Source organism: Oncorhynchus tshawytscha, linkage group LG14, assembly GCF_018296145.1.
Source record: "Oncorhynchus tshawytscha isolate Ot180627B linkage group LG14, Otsh_v2.0, whole genome shotgun sequence".
NCBI classification, from domain to species: domain Eukaryota; kingdom Metazoa; phylum Chordata; class Actinopteri; order Salmoniformes; family Salmonidae; genus Oncorhynchus; species Oncorhynchus tshawytscha.
Window position 1 is genome coordinate 41,825,269 of NC_056442.1, and position 14,745 is coordinate 41,840,013.

The window sequence follows — 14,745 nt, forward strand, 5'->3', positions numbered from 1 at the left end:
TCAATGCACAAGTCCCTTTCCCCCCAACTCCTATGATCAAATACTTGTAAGCTAATATTAAGTCATGAAACCTTTACTGCAAGTTAAGTTTCAAATGAATCAATCTATGGTACAAATATATTTTTGGTATTTCCTCAAATATGGTACAGGTAATGAAGGGATGATGACACAAACTTTACAAGAGGGAGGGAATCAAATTTGATTGGAAACACATTAAAATTTATATTTTTATTTGGTACATGAAAACTTAAGCAAAAAAGTACATTGATTTGTATCCTCAACAAGTAAATTTGGTGGAAAAATGGAAAATAAATGCAGATTTTAGAATATTCGCATGAAAATCTTACGCCAATTTGATCGAAACGTAGATAGCGTTATGGTTTACATACAATAAATACAGACTCAACATAACTCTCATCCTGCTACTCTATTGTAACATTGCCGGATATACAAACATATTTTTGTCGTAACAATAAATACACATTAGATCAACGTAAGTGGACAGCATGTGCAAATCTTGCTTTGAGGACTAGAAGTGAGGACTACACTTTTGTCAGTGTTTCCCAATCCTCTACTTCGGGACTACCATACAGACCACATTTTGGTTCAAGCCCTGCACTAACATATCTGAATAAACAAATCAAACCACTTGACTAGGTGAACCAGGTGTGTAGTGCAGCAATAAAACACAAATGAGGACTGTTCATTGGTCCCTCAGTAAAAATGTTGGTAAACATCACTTCTCTTATTGCTACATTGATTGATGTATCTGTCCCTGGGATGATTCTTGCATGGCAGAACAAGCAAAATCCTGTTTTGATCAAGGCTTGTTCCACATGGAAGTCCAATAGAGTCAGCAGTCTTGTCCTCTTATTTCACACATCTCATTTCTTATTATACTGGAAAACACAACAGATTGAGAACTTATCAAAGTTAGTCTTTCCACATACTGTTGTCTGATTTGTCAATTAAAATGAGTTTGAAAACAGCAAAGGCAATGCTCACTTTATCGAGAATCCAATCTGCATCTGATATAGCTCTTTGTATGATCAGTTGAATCCTCTCAGGATCGTCTTCATCTGTGTGACTATTGTAACCCTAGTTTGATACAAAAAAAGCGAATTGTTGACCAAGTTTGGCCATTATAACCTAGCTCTTTGTAACATTCAATAACATCAGATATGTCTAAGTTATACACTACGTAGCCTATGCTGTAACAACTGTAATGGGCTACAATCAGACTGTACCTGTCTTATAGCATGTTGATAATGTTGCTGCATTGCACGGGTTGGCAATTGCTTGCAACATCTAAGAAGGTAACGGTACAGATGAACCGGTGTACGAACCAACTCAGCGCCTGGTAATGGGGGCATACTGCCCGTGCAGAATGACTTCCTCCTCAATATGCTCCTGTGAATAGCAGGACAATTAACTGGGCACATTTCAAGTAGTCTTAATTGCAGTCGCACATTGATATTGTCAGCGCTCACAACGCCTAAAGAAATGTTTAATGTTCCAAGAATAGCATTAACATGATGATCGATCGAGCAATCTGCTGAGAAACGCAGCCCGACTGCAAAAAAATACGATATGCAACGCTCTTGCCCTACAAGACGTTAATAAATGAGATGTGCTTGCCTCTTTGGAAGCGTATATCAATTCATTTTATGTGATCAATATCAATTGATACTATCGTATAAGTTAACGATCTGATTCAGAATGTATGTTAAATTGTGACTGTAGACTTACAGGTAGCTTGCGGTTACTGTACTTCTCCACGACACTGGTGGCAGACAGGCAACTTCCGTTTTTCTTTGAATTAGCCTACTGTTCAAAGTAAAGTAGCGTTATGTCCACTGTCATTTTTAAAACAATATTAGTTAGTAAATAAAGCCTTGTAAATGAATAGGCATGCGGTAAAACTGTAATAGGCAAGCATAAAAGTCGTCGATAAATCGAGGTCGAGTTATAAAATATTTGTGTACTCTTTAAACCAACACTGACGGAAACTTAGAACATATAAACAGTTCCTGAATGGATATGGATATTCTGTCAATTATATTTTCAATGTAGGAAATTCATTCTGAATACATTTTTTTGCTCATTCTAAAATATTCCAGATAAATGTTCCATTCATAAATCAGAAAACATAGTGCACCATAATATTGGACTATGGAAATAACATGTCTTGAAGAAAACATAATGCAACAGGCTATAAACCTATTCTTAATTTAGCAATAATCTCTTCAGGAATCTAAACCTTGGAATAACCCAACACCCACCATGTTAACACAGGTGCTTTCCACATACGTAACAACGCAAACCACAACACCCCCACTGAATAACAGCATAAATCATCTTGTTCTTCAACTGAAGCTTTCATCCTCAGGTTTCAGATGGCACTGTGCCATCTACAGAGAAAATCCTACTCTGTATCATAAAATACAATCCTAGTTTAATAGCTGTTTTGTGCAGTGTGAGGTGGTGATTGTGAGTCAACTTGACTGTCCGCACCCCAGTCCTGTTGGATGAGTCACAGGCGTCCAGCTGGTTTGCCACAAGCCCCTTGTTTCAGGGCACCTAGGCAAAGGTTTTCACAGTTCTGCTGTGTGTGCTGATGAATGGCCTCATTGTGAAGGGGAGAGAAAAACAGCAATGGAATGATAGAGACTGGCCACTGCAGGGAAACAAGAATCACCCCCGCCTGGCTGTCTGTGTGCCCTCTGCAGCGCTGCTTACACCTGACCCATCCACTCCATCAACACAGTCACTCCCACAGGATTCCCCTTTACCTCAGGTGAACACTCATGTTGCTGTCCCTTTTGACCACCTGCCAGCCAAAATAAAAGGATTCTTGACAACAACCCTGATAATTGACATTCTCTAAGCTATGAAATGACCTTTGAATACAAGGGTACACTGTAATGAACAAAATGAAAAGTATGTGGTCTAATCTAAACATCTCCATGTTTTGCTTTGGGAACAACGCAGATGCTAATAGTGACTAGGAAATACCTGTTGTCTGTACTGACTAGACCACCATATGCAGTGGGGAGTCAAAGACTCAGCCCCCCCACCCCCCGTGGTCTCTTTCCCCACTCCCCTAGCGGGGTCAGTGTTCAGAGTCTGGACTGACTTAAGCCCGAACAAACGTCTCTAGTGAGACCTTAAAATAGTTGTGCAGCCCACTGCCCATCCAACCTGACAGAGCTTGAGAGGATCTGCAGAGAAGAATAGGAGAAACTCACCAAATACAGGTGCGCCAAGCTTATAGCATTATACGTAAGACTCAATGCTGTAATCACTGTCTAAGGGGCTTCAACAAAGTACTGAGTATAGGGTCTGAATACTTATGTAAATGTGATATTTCAGATTTTTTTATTACTAAAAAACAGTTTTTGCTTTGGCATTGTGGGATATTGTGTGTAGATTGAGGGGAAAAAACATTTAATCAATTGTAGAAAAACATAAAATGTGGGAAAAAATCATGGAGTCTGACTACTTTCCTGAAGGCAGTGTGTGTGTGTGTGTGTGTAGTCACTATATAACACACCCACAGCTGCCCCCCCTTCCCCCACACACACCAACAACACAAGCACCCCCACACATACTTTACACTCATCACATGCTGCTGCTACTTTATTTGACTCATATTACTATCTATCCTGATGCCTAGTCACTTTACCCTAGAGGTCTTCACCGATCCACTTGTACCCGAATACCATATATTCATTACATACTGTATTCAACATTCTAGGTTTTCATAATTTTCCTTCCATTCACAAACAAATATATTTATCTCACTGGAGAAAGCATCTGAGTGAGCAAAACAGCGCCCCTCTGTCTCTATGTGTAGGCCATCTACCTGATGCTGTCTGGTCATGAAGAGTATGACATTGTTGCCACCTTAGCAATGAATGCAAGGGAATCCAGCAAGCATTTGGCCTCCCTTGATAAAAAAAGTGTAAAATCATAGCCAATCAGCACTGAGCTAAACTGAGTGAGCTCATCTGTGAATGATCCTGTGCACTAGAAGAAAAAAAAGAAAAGTGTCAAGGGAAGCCAGATTGGATTTGGCTTCACTCCGATCTCTTCGCATCAAGAGAAATATGTCATTAACAGAAACAACTTGAATTGTTTAATCTCGTTGTGTTGTCCTCCGGTGGCTGGATGGCTAGCTAAAGTGGACTCTTTCCTAAATTAGCCATGGATGGAGATAGGGATTTGGACTTGGATACTGGCCAATGATTATAACAGTGATTCTGATCCAACCGTAAATTGATACATTGTGTCCCCAGACTGAGAGGAAAGGAGTTCAATGTGTAGCTAGATGTAGAAGGCTAACGTTAACTAGCTAACGTCGCCCATGAAAGGAAGTTAGGCTAGCAAGCAAGCATTTTAGCCAGGAAGTCTAGTACAACAAAAAATAAAACATGTACTGTATGACAGAGTCATAGGCCGGTTCGTCAACATGAAAGAAAGAAAGGATGGAGTTGGCATTTCTCTACAAGTAGAGTGAGAAAGTATGTTTTTTTCTATTTGCATGAATGCACACACACAAACTCAGTCTTGTATAGCTAACCTTGTGGATATACAATTTATTCCCATTCAAAATCCATTTTTCCCTAACCCCTAAACCTAGCTCCTAACCATAACCCTAATTCTAAACCTAAACCCCTACAAATAGCATTTTACCTTTTGGGGACTAACAAAATGTCCCCAGTTGGTCCAATTTTTGTTTGTTTACTATTCATGTAGGGACTTCTGGTCCAGAAGTATAGTTAAACATGTCCACACACACATACACAAATCAGAACCATTGACAGCCATATCATATTTAGCTTCTGTTGATTGGACTAAATTGTTTTTGGCATCTTTTAGTTGTCACTAGTATACTTAGCATAGGTGATTTGATGATGTTATAATGGTGCTGGAATAGTGGAGGCAGCTCCTGTTTTCTTTGTGACTTGCGGTAACTCTCTGTGGTTCTAAATCAATTGTTGTTTATCAGGCCAAAAATTTCAAACATTAAGGATAACTAGTCAGTTGTCCAACTGAATGTATCTTCTGCATTTAATCCAACCTCTCTGAATTAGAGAGGTGCAGGGGGCTGCCTTATACAACATCCACAGCTTCAGCGCCGAGGGAATGGTGTGTTAACTGCCTTGCTCAGGAGTAGAACGACCAATTGTTACCTTGTCAGCTCAGGGATTCAATCCAGCAACCTTCCAGTTACCAGCCCAACACTCTAACCACTAGGCTACCTGCTGCTTGACCATGTACCTGTTTGTTACATGAAATATACTTTGTGGACTTCACCTGACAGAGGTTACTCTCCAGTTTCGTTATGAAAGAAAGGTGCAGTTGAATTTATTCTGCCACTGTCATATTGTCTCGGCCTTAGGCCTATATACATCATGGTCACAAGGCGTATGAACTAACAGGTTATAGAGTAAACAACACAATTATCACAGCACAAGTTGGAATTTGGCCATTTTTTTCTGGCTAGGTTCCCCAGTGATTTTATCTACACACTGTGACTGGCACTGACGTTCTTTAAAAATCACATTTAATGAGTTTCACCACTGTACCTCAATTCTATATTTTTCTAAAGAACTGACATTTTTTATAACGCACACAAGCACATCTGAGGAGTCTATATTCAGATCTACATTCCTGTAAAGCTTAGAGACAATCTAATGTTAAATACTGTTGAAGTAATATGGCTATAAAGCAGTATCCAAATCCATAGGATGTAGTGATCACAATATAATAGCCATATCTAGGAAAACCAAAGTTCCAAAGGCTGGGCCTAATATAGTGTATAAGAGGTCATACAAGAAGTTTTGTAGTGATTCATATGTTGATGATGTAAAGAACATTTTCAGGTTTGTGGTGTGTAATGAGGAGCACCCAGATGTTGCACTTGACACATTTATGAAAATACTTATTCCAGTTACTAATAAGCCCTTTAAGAAAATGACTGTAAAAGCTGTTAAATGAGGAATTGAAACATTTTGTGGGTGAGAGGGATGAGGTAAAAGGTATGGCAATTAAGTCTGGCAGCCCAACTGATTGGAAAGTGAACTGCAAATGAATAAATCATTTTCAGTATGATGGGAGGGGGGGAGGGGGGGTTGTCACTAGTATACTAAACATAGGTGATTTGATGATGTTATAATGGTGCTGGAATAGTGGAGGCAGCTCCTGATTTCTTTGTCACTTGCGGTAACTCTCCGTGGTTCTAAATCTGTAGTTGTTTCGTAGGACACAAATGTCAGAAACAATAAGGATACCTAGTCAGTGGTCCAACTGAATGTATCTTCTGCATTCAATCCAACCTCTCTGAATTAGAGAGGTGCGGGGGGCTGCCTTATACAACATCCACAGCTTCAGCGCCCAGGTAACGGTGGGATAGCTGCTCTGCTCAGGGGCAGAACGACCAATTGTTACCTTGTCAGCTCAGGGATTCGATCCAGCAACCTTCCAGTTACCAGCCCAACACTCTAACCAATAGGCTACCTGCTGCTTGACCATGTACCTGTTTGTTACATGAAATATACTTTGTGGACTTCACCTGACAGAGGTTACTCTCCAGTTTCGTTTTGAAAGAAAGGTGCAGTTGAATTTATTCTGCCACTGTCATATTGTCTCGGCCTTAGGCCTATATACATCATGGTCACAAGGCGTATGAACTAACAGGTTATAGAGTAAACAACACAATTATCACAGCACAAGTTGTAATTTGGCAAAAAAAATTCTGGCTTGGTTCCCCAGTGATTTTATCTACACACTGTGACTGGCGCTGATGTTCTTTAAAAGTCACATATAATGAGTTTCACCACTGTACTTCAATTCTATACTTTTCTAAAGAACTGACATTTTTTATAACGCACACAAGCACATCTGAGGAGTCTATATTATATATATATCTCTCTATAAAACAGAGATGCTTGTTCTAGGTCCCAAGAAACAAAGAGATATTCTGTTGAATCTGACAATTAATCTTAATGGTTGTACAGTCGTCTCAAATAAAACTGTGAAGGACCTCGGCGTTACTCTGGACCCTGATCTCTCTTTTGAAGAACATATCAAGACCATTTCAAGGACATCTTTTTTCCATCTACGTAACATTGCAAAAATCAGAAACTTTCTGTCCAAAAATGATGCAGAAAAATTAATCCATGCTTTTGTCACTTCTAGGTTAGACTACTGCAATGCTCTATTTTCCGGCTACCCGGATAAAGCACTAAATAAACTTCAGTTAGTGCTAAATACGGCTGCTAGAATCCTGACTAGAACCAAAAAATTTGATCATATTACTCCAGTGCTAGCCTCTCTACACTGGCTTCCTGTCAAAGCAAGGGCTGATTTCAAGGTTTTACTGCTAACCTACAAAGCATTACATGGGCTTGCTCCTACCTATCTCTCTGATTTGGTCCTGCCGTACATACCTACACGTACGCTACGGTCACAAGACGCAGGCCTCCTAATTGTCCCTAGAATTTCTAAGCAAACAGCTGGAGGCAGGGCTTTCTCCTATAGAGCTCCATTTTTATGGAACGGTCTGCCTACCCATGTCAGAGACGCAAACTCGGTCTCAACCTTCAAGTCTTTACTGAAGACTCATCTCTTCAGTGGGTCATATGATTGAGTGTAGTCTGGCCCAGGAGTGGGAAGGTGAACGGAAAGGCTCTGGAGCAACGAACCGCCCTTGCTGTCTCTGCCTGGCCGGTTCCCCTCTTTCCACTGGGATTCTCTGCCTCTAACCCTATTACAGGGGCTGGGTCACTGGCTTACTGGGGCTCTCTCATGCCGTCCCTGGAGGGGGTGCGTCACCTGAGTGGTTTGATTCACTGTTGTGGTCATCCTGTCTGGGTTGGCGCCCCCCTTGGGTTGTGCCGTGGCGGAGATCTTTGTGGGCTATACTCAGCCTTGTCTCAGGATGGTAAGTTGGTGGTTGAAGATATCCCTCTAGTGGTGTGGGGGCTGTGCTTTGGCAAAGTGGGTGGGGTTATATCCTTCCTGTTTGGCCCTGTCCGGGGTGACCTCGGATGGGGCCACAGTGTCTCCTGACCCCTCCTGTCTCAGCCTCCAGTATTTATGCTGCAGTAGTTTATGTGTTGGGGGCTGGGGTCAGTTTGTTATATCTGGAGTACTTCTCCTGTCCTATTCGGTGTCCTGTGTGAATCTAAGTGTGCGTTCTCTAATTCTCTCCTTCTCTCTTTCTTTCTCTCTCTCGGAGGACCTGAGCCCTAGGACCTGAGCTCCAGGACTACCTGACATGATGACTCCTTGCTGTCCCCAGTCCACCTGGCCATGCTGCTGTTCCAGTTTCAACTGACCTGAGCCCTAGGACCATGCCCCAGGACTACCTGACATGATGACTCCTTGCTGTCCCCAGTCCACCTGGCCATGCTGCTGCTCCAGTTTCAACTTCCACCTGACTGTGCTGCTGCTCCAGTTTCAACTGTTCTGCCTTATTATTATTCGACCATGCTGGTCATTTATGAACATTTGAACATCTTGGCCATGTTCTGTTATAATCTCCACCCGGCACAGCCAGAAGAGGACTGGCCACCCCACATAGCCTGGTTCCTCTCTAGGTTTCTTCCTAGGTTTTGGCCTTTCTAGGGAGTTTTTCCTAGCCACCGTGCTTCTACACCTGCATTGCTTGCTGTTTGGGGTTTTGGGCTGGGTTTCTGTACAGCACTTTGAGATATCAGCTGATGTACGAAGGGCTATATAAATAAATTTGATTTGATTTGATTTGATATATTCAGATCTACATTCCTGTAAAGCTTAGAGACAATCTAATGTTAAATACTGTTGAAGTAATATGGCTACAGGTTCATCTGCCTCACATTAAAGCCTATTCTTGCGGGAAGCTGCTATAGACCACCAAGTGCTAACAGTCCGTATCTGGATAATATGTGTGAAATGCTTGATAATGTACGTGATATAAACAGAGAAGTATATTTTCAGGGTGATTTAAATATTGACTGGGTAACATCAAGCTGCCCACTCAGGAAAAACTCCAAACTGTAACCAGTGGCTGCAAAACTGGATCAGGTTGTCAGTCAACCTACCAGGGTAGTTACAAACATCACAGGAATTAAATCTACATGTATTGATCCCATTTTTACTAACGCTGCAGATGTTTGCTTTAAAGCAGTATCCAAATCCATAGGATGTAATGATCACAATATAATAGCCATATCTAGGAAAACCAAAGTTCCAAAGGCTGGGCCTAATATAGTGTATAAGAGGTCATACAAGAAGTTTTGTAGTGATTCATATGTTGATGATGTAAAGAATATTTGCGGGTCTGTGGTGTAAAATGAGGAGCAACCAGATGCTTCACTTGACGCACCCACACACTATATACCACACCCACAGCCGCCCCCCCTTCCTCCACACACACCAACAACACAAGCACCCCCACACATACTTCATACTCATCACATACTGCTGCTACTTTATTTGACTCATATTACTATCTATCCTGATGCCTAGTCACTTTACCCTAGAGGTCTTCACGGATCCACTTGTACCCGAATACCCGACACCCACTCCGGGACCTGATTGGGTCCGGATCCAGAATTCTAAATTAACGTCATGGGTCTGGGTCGAATCTGATCTTATTGTCACGGGTATATTTAATTTTAACTGACTTGTCCAGAAAGACTGATATGAATTTGAACAGGACTGCTGCAGCAGAGAGAAAGAACTTGATAATTTATGCTGCTGCTCTTTGCTTTTCACAAAAGGGGCGTGTGTAGCATGTTGTTGGTCAACCATAAGTGGCAATGGACTACAGTCAGAGCCTCCATGTGGGAAAAAAGTTAGCAGATATCTAAATCAATGAAAGATGGAATTAAAATGGAATATACAAGTTAAAGGAGAAGGAGAGTCTACAACGACCAAAAGCCAACAGTTAGGCTGCTATTAATAGCTATGGCAGCTATTAGTCTACTATAGTGCGAGTCAGCTTAGTTGGTTGGGGTCTCTCCTCTATCCCTCCCTGTTCCATGTCACTCGCTCACACTCACAGTTGCCTATACAAACAGCACGGCCACTGCTAGACCGTCACCTCTACCTCCTCTCCCTTGCGCTTTCGTTACACCCCATGATCTATAATACATTCATTACATATTGTATTCAACATTCTAGGTACGTTTTCATAATTTTCCTTCCATTCACAAACAAATACATTTATCTCACTGGACAAAAGCATCTGAGTGAGCACAACAGCGCCCCTCTGTCTCTATGTGTAGGCCATCTATCTGATGCTTTCTGGTCATGAAGAGTATGACATTGTTGCCACCTTAGCATTGAATGCAAGGGAAGCCAGCAAGCATTTGGCCTCCCTTGATAAAAAAAGTGTAAAATCATAGCCAATCAGCACTGAGCTAAACTGAGTGAGCTCACCTGTGAATGCTCCTGTGCACTAGAAGAAAAAAAAAGAAAAGTGTCAAGGGAAGCCAGATTGGATTTGGCTTCACTCCGATCTCTTCGCATCAAGAGAAATATGTCATTAAAAGAAACAACTTGAATTGTTTCATCTCGTTGTGTTGTCCTCCGGTGACTGGCAGGCTAGCTAAAGTGGACTCTTTCCTAAATTAGCCATGGATGGAGATAGGGATTTGGACTTGGATACTGGCCAATGATTATAACAGTGATTCTGATCCAACCGTAAATTGATACATTGTGTCCCCAGACTGAGAGGAAAGGAGTTCAATGTGTAGCTAGATGTAGAAGGCTAATGTTAACTAGCTAACGTCGCCCATGAAAGGAAGTTAGGCTAGCAAGCAAGCATTTTAGCCAGGAAGTCTAGTACAGCAAAAAATAAAACATGTACTGCATAGGCCGGTTCGTCAACATGAGAGAAAGGAGGAAGGCATTGGCATTTCTCATAAACGTAGAATGAGCAAACATGTTTTTTTTCTATTTGCATGAACGCACACACACACACACTCAGTCTTGTATAACTAACCTTGTGGATATACAATTTATTCCCATTCAAAACCTATTTTCCTAACCCCTAACCCTAGCTCCTAACAATACCCCTAATTCTAAACCTAAACCCCTACAAATAGCATTTTACCTTTTGGGGACTAACAAAATGTCCCCAGTTGGTCCAATTTTTGTTTGTTTACTATTCTTGTAGGGACTTCTGGTCCAGAAGTCCCCACAAGTATAGTTAAACATGTCCACACACACATACACAAATCAGAACCATTGACAGCCATATCATATTTAGCTTCTGTTGATTGGACTAAATTGTTTTTGGCATCTTTTAGTTGTCACTAGTATACTTAGCATAGGTGATTTGATGATGTTATAATGGTGCTGGAATAGTGGAGGCAGCTCCTGATTTCTTTGTGACTTGCGGTAACTCTCCGTGGTTCTAAATCTGTAGTTGTTTCATAGGACACAAATGTCAGAAACAGTAAGGATACCTAGTCAGTGGTCCAACTGAATGTATCATCTGCATTCAATCCAACCTCTCTGAATTAGAGAGGTGCGGGGGGCTGCCTTATACAACATCCACAGCTTCAGCACCCAGGTAACAGTGGGATAGCTGCTCTGCTCAGGGGCAGAACGACCAATTGTTACCTTGTCAGCTCAGGGATTCGATCCAGCAACCTTCCAGTTACCAGCCCAACACTCTAACCACTAGGCTACCTGCTGCTTGACCATGTACCTGTTTGTTACATGAAATATACTTTGTGGACTTCACCTGACAGAGGTTACTCTCCAGTTTCGTTATGAAAGAAAGGTGCAGTTGAATTTATTCTGCCACTGTCATATTGTCTCGGCCTTAGGCCTATATACATCATGGTCACAAGGCGTATGAACTAACAGGTTATAGAGTAAACAACACAATTATCACAGCACAAGTTGTAATTTGGCAAAAAAAATTCTGGCTTGGTTCCCCAGTGATTTTATCTACACACTGTGACTGGCGCTGATGTTCTTTAAAAGTCACATATAATGAGTTTCACCACTGTACTTCAATTCTATACTTTTCTAAAGAACTGACATTTTTCTAACGCACACAAGCACATCTGAGGAGTCTATATTCAGATCTACATTCCTGTAAAGCTTAGAGACAATCTAATGTTAAATACTGTTGAAGTAATACGGCTACAGGTTCATCTGCCTCACATTAAAGCCCATTCTTGCGGGAAGCTGCTATAGACCACCAAGTGCTAACAGTCAGTATCTGGATAATATGTGTGAAATGCTTGATAATGTACGTGATATAAACAGAGAAGTATATTTTCAGGGTGATTTAAATATTGACTGGGTAACATCAAGCTGCCCACTCAGGAAAAACTCCAAACTGTAACCAGTGGCTGCAAAACTGGATCAGGTTGTCAGTCAACCTACCAGGGTAGTTACAAACAGCACAGGAATTAAATCTACATGTATTGATCCCATTTTTACTAACGCTGCAGATGTTTGCTTTAAAGCAGTATCCAAATCCATAGGATGTAATGATCACAATATAATAGCCATATCTAGGAAAACCAAAGTTCCAAAGGCTGGGCCTAATATAGTGTATACGAGGTCATACAAGAAGTTTTGTAGTGATTCATATGTTGATGATGTAAAGAATATTTGCTGGTCTGTGGTGTGTAATGAGGAGCAACCAGACACTGCACTTGACACATTTATGGAACTACTTATTCCAGTTACTAATAAGCACTCACCCATTAAGGAAATGACTGTAAAAGCTGTTAAATCCCCTTGGATTGATGAGGAATTGAAAAATTGTATGGTTGAGATATAGATGAAACAAAAAGGTATGGCAATTAAGTCTGACAGCCCAACTGATTGGCAAACTTACTGCAAATGAAGAAATCATGTTACTAAACTAAATAAAAAGATACTACACTATTAAACAAAGATACATTATATAATGAATGATAGTTAAAAGCTTTGGGGCTTTTGACATATTGATCATAGTCTGCTGCTGAAAAACATTTGTGTTATGGCTTTACACCCCCTGCTATAATGTGGAGAAAGAGTTACTTGTCTAACATTAATCCCAGAGGGTGTTATTTAATGGAGCTTATCAAATATAATCCAGTTAGAATCAGGAATTTCCTAGGGTAGCTGTTTAGGCCTCTTGCCTTTTCACTTTTTACTAACGACATGCCACTGACTTTGAGCTGCAGTTAGTTTCAGAGTGGGCGGAAAGGAATATGTTAGCCCTAAATATTTCTAAAACTAAAAGCATTGTATTTGGAACAAAACACTCACTAAACCTTAAACCTCATCTAAACTTTGTAATAAATAATGTGGAAATTGAGCATGTTGAGATGACTAACTGCTTAGAGTTAGATTGTAAACTGTAAATTGTAAACTAACTGGTCAAAACATATTGGTGCAGTAGTAGCTAATAAGATGGGGAGAAGTCTGTCTATAATATAGCGATGCTCTGCCTTCTTAACAACACTATCAATAAGGCAGGTCCTATTGGCACTAGTTTTGTCGCACCTAGACTACTGTTCAGTCGTGTGGTCAGGTGCCACAAAAAAGGGCTTAGGAAAATTGCAATTGGCTCAGAACAGGACAGCACAGCTGGCCCTTGGATGTACACAGACAGCTAATATTTATAATATGCATGTCAATCTCTCCTGGCTGAAAGTTGAGGAGAGATTGACTTCATCACCACTTTTATTTATGAGAGGTATTGACATGTTGAATGCACCGAGCTGTCTGTCTAAACTACTGGCACACAGCTCGGACACCCATGCATACCCCACAAGACATGCCACAAGAGGTCTCTTCACAGTCCAGAACAGTCCAGAACAGACTATGGGAGGCACACAGTACTACATAGAGCCATGACTACATGGAACTCTATTCCATATCAACTAACTAATGCAAGCAGTAAAATTAGATTTAAAGTAGTAGCAGAGTACCTATCCAAAGTACCTGCCCAATATCAGTTGTAGAGTACAAGTTAGTCCCCCTCTCTCACAGCACCACCATCCATATTTCTGTCTGCTTTGTTATAATTTTACACATCTAAAATTAGCATTGGAGATATATTTGAAATATTAGTTGTTAGTATTGAATGAAAGGACTAACAAATACCTAAATATATATAGCATTACGATTTGGCACTGATTATTAAAAATATATGCCCTTTTTTATAGTGGGAGTGTGACTCCATTAGCACATGGCTTTTCCCAGTGTCATTGGTTTGAAGTTATGTCAATCACCAAGGGGAAATGCTCTACCTGTCTAATTGAAAGGTGACCAGAGAGCGAGGAGATACTGTGAGGGAGACATGACGAGGAGGTCCAGAGGGGAATGCGGCTCCTGGGCTTAGCAATGTTCCCTGCAAGCTTGATCTTAACACAAGCTTAATTATTTTGTGTTGAGTTCAGCTTGTTTAGACCTGCCGGATGTAAAGGCATTTGCAGAAATGCTTAAGATTAAAACTGCTCACATTCTTATGTTGAGAACATTTAACTCTGTTATCATTAACAGAGGTAAAAGAAAAGGTCACGGATGCCGAGTGTCCATTAAATATATATTTCTTTGCATATTGAACTACTTGCTAATATGCTTTCTTTAAGAAATGTTCAAGTTTTTAGAACAGATACTTTCTTATATATATATATATAAAAAAACAGATTTACATGAATTAAATCCTTTAACAAATCTTTTTTTTTACAGATTAAAACTTTTAAATTGTCCAATTATTATCATATGAAAAGGGTC

General features: G+C 40.6%; 1 protein-coding gene across 1 annotated transcript; it reads right to left on the bottom strand.

Moving 5' to 3' along the window:
* Nucleotides 1-213: 213 nt before the first annotated feature.
* Nucleotides 214-1,998, bottom strand: lyrm9 (LYR motif containing 9). Its single transcript, XM_024445809.1, has 4 exons — nt 1,750-1,998; nt 1,248-1,410; nt 1,006-1,098; nt 214-899 (listed from the first exon to the last, which is right to left on the bottom strand). Exons 2-4 carry the CDS (start codon nt 1,371-1,373, stop codon nt 885-887), a joined length of 234 nt encoding a protein of 77 aa, XP_024301577.1. The 5' UTR covers nt 1,374-1,410; nt 1,750-1,998; the 3' UTR covers nt 214-884.
* Nucleotides 1,999-14,745: the final 12,747 nt, after the last annotated feature.

Coding starts and splice junctions, on each gene's coding strand:
- lyrm9 (XM_024445809.1), bottom strand. CDS start 1,373: ATGCCCCCATTACCAGGCGCTGAGTTGGTTCGTACACCGGTTCATCTG. Junction 1,099..1,247: donor ATCAACATGCTATAAGACAG/GTACAGTCTGAT, acceptor GTATCAAACTAG/GGTTACAATAGTCACACAGA.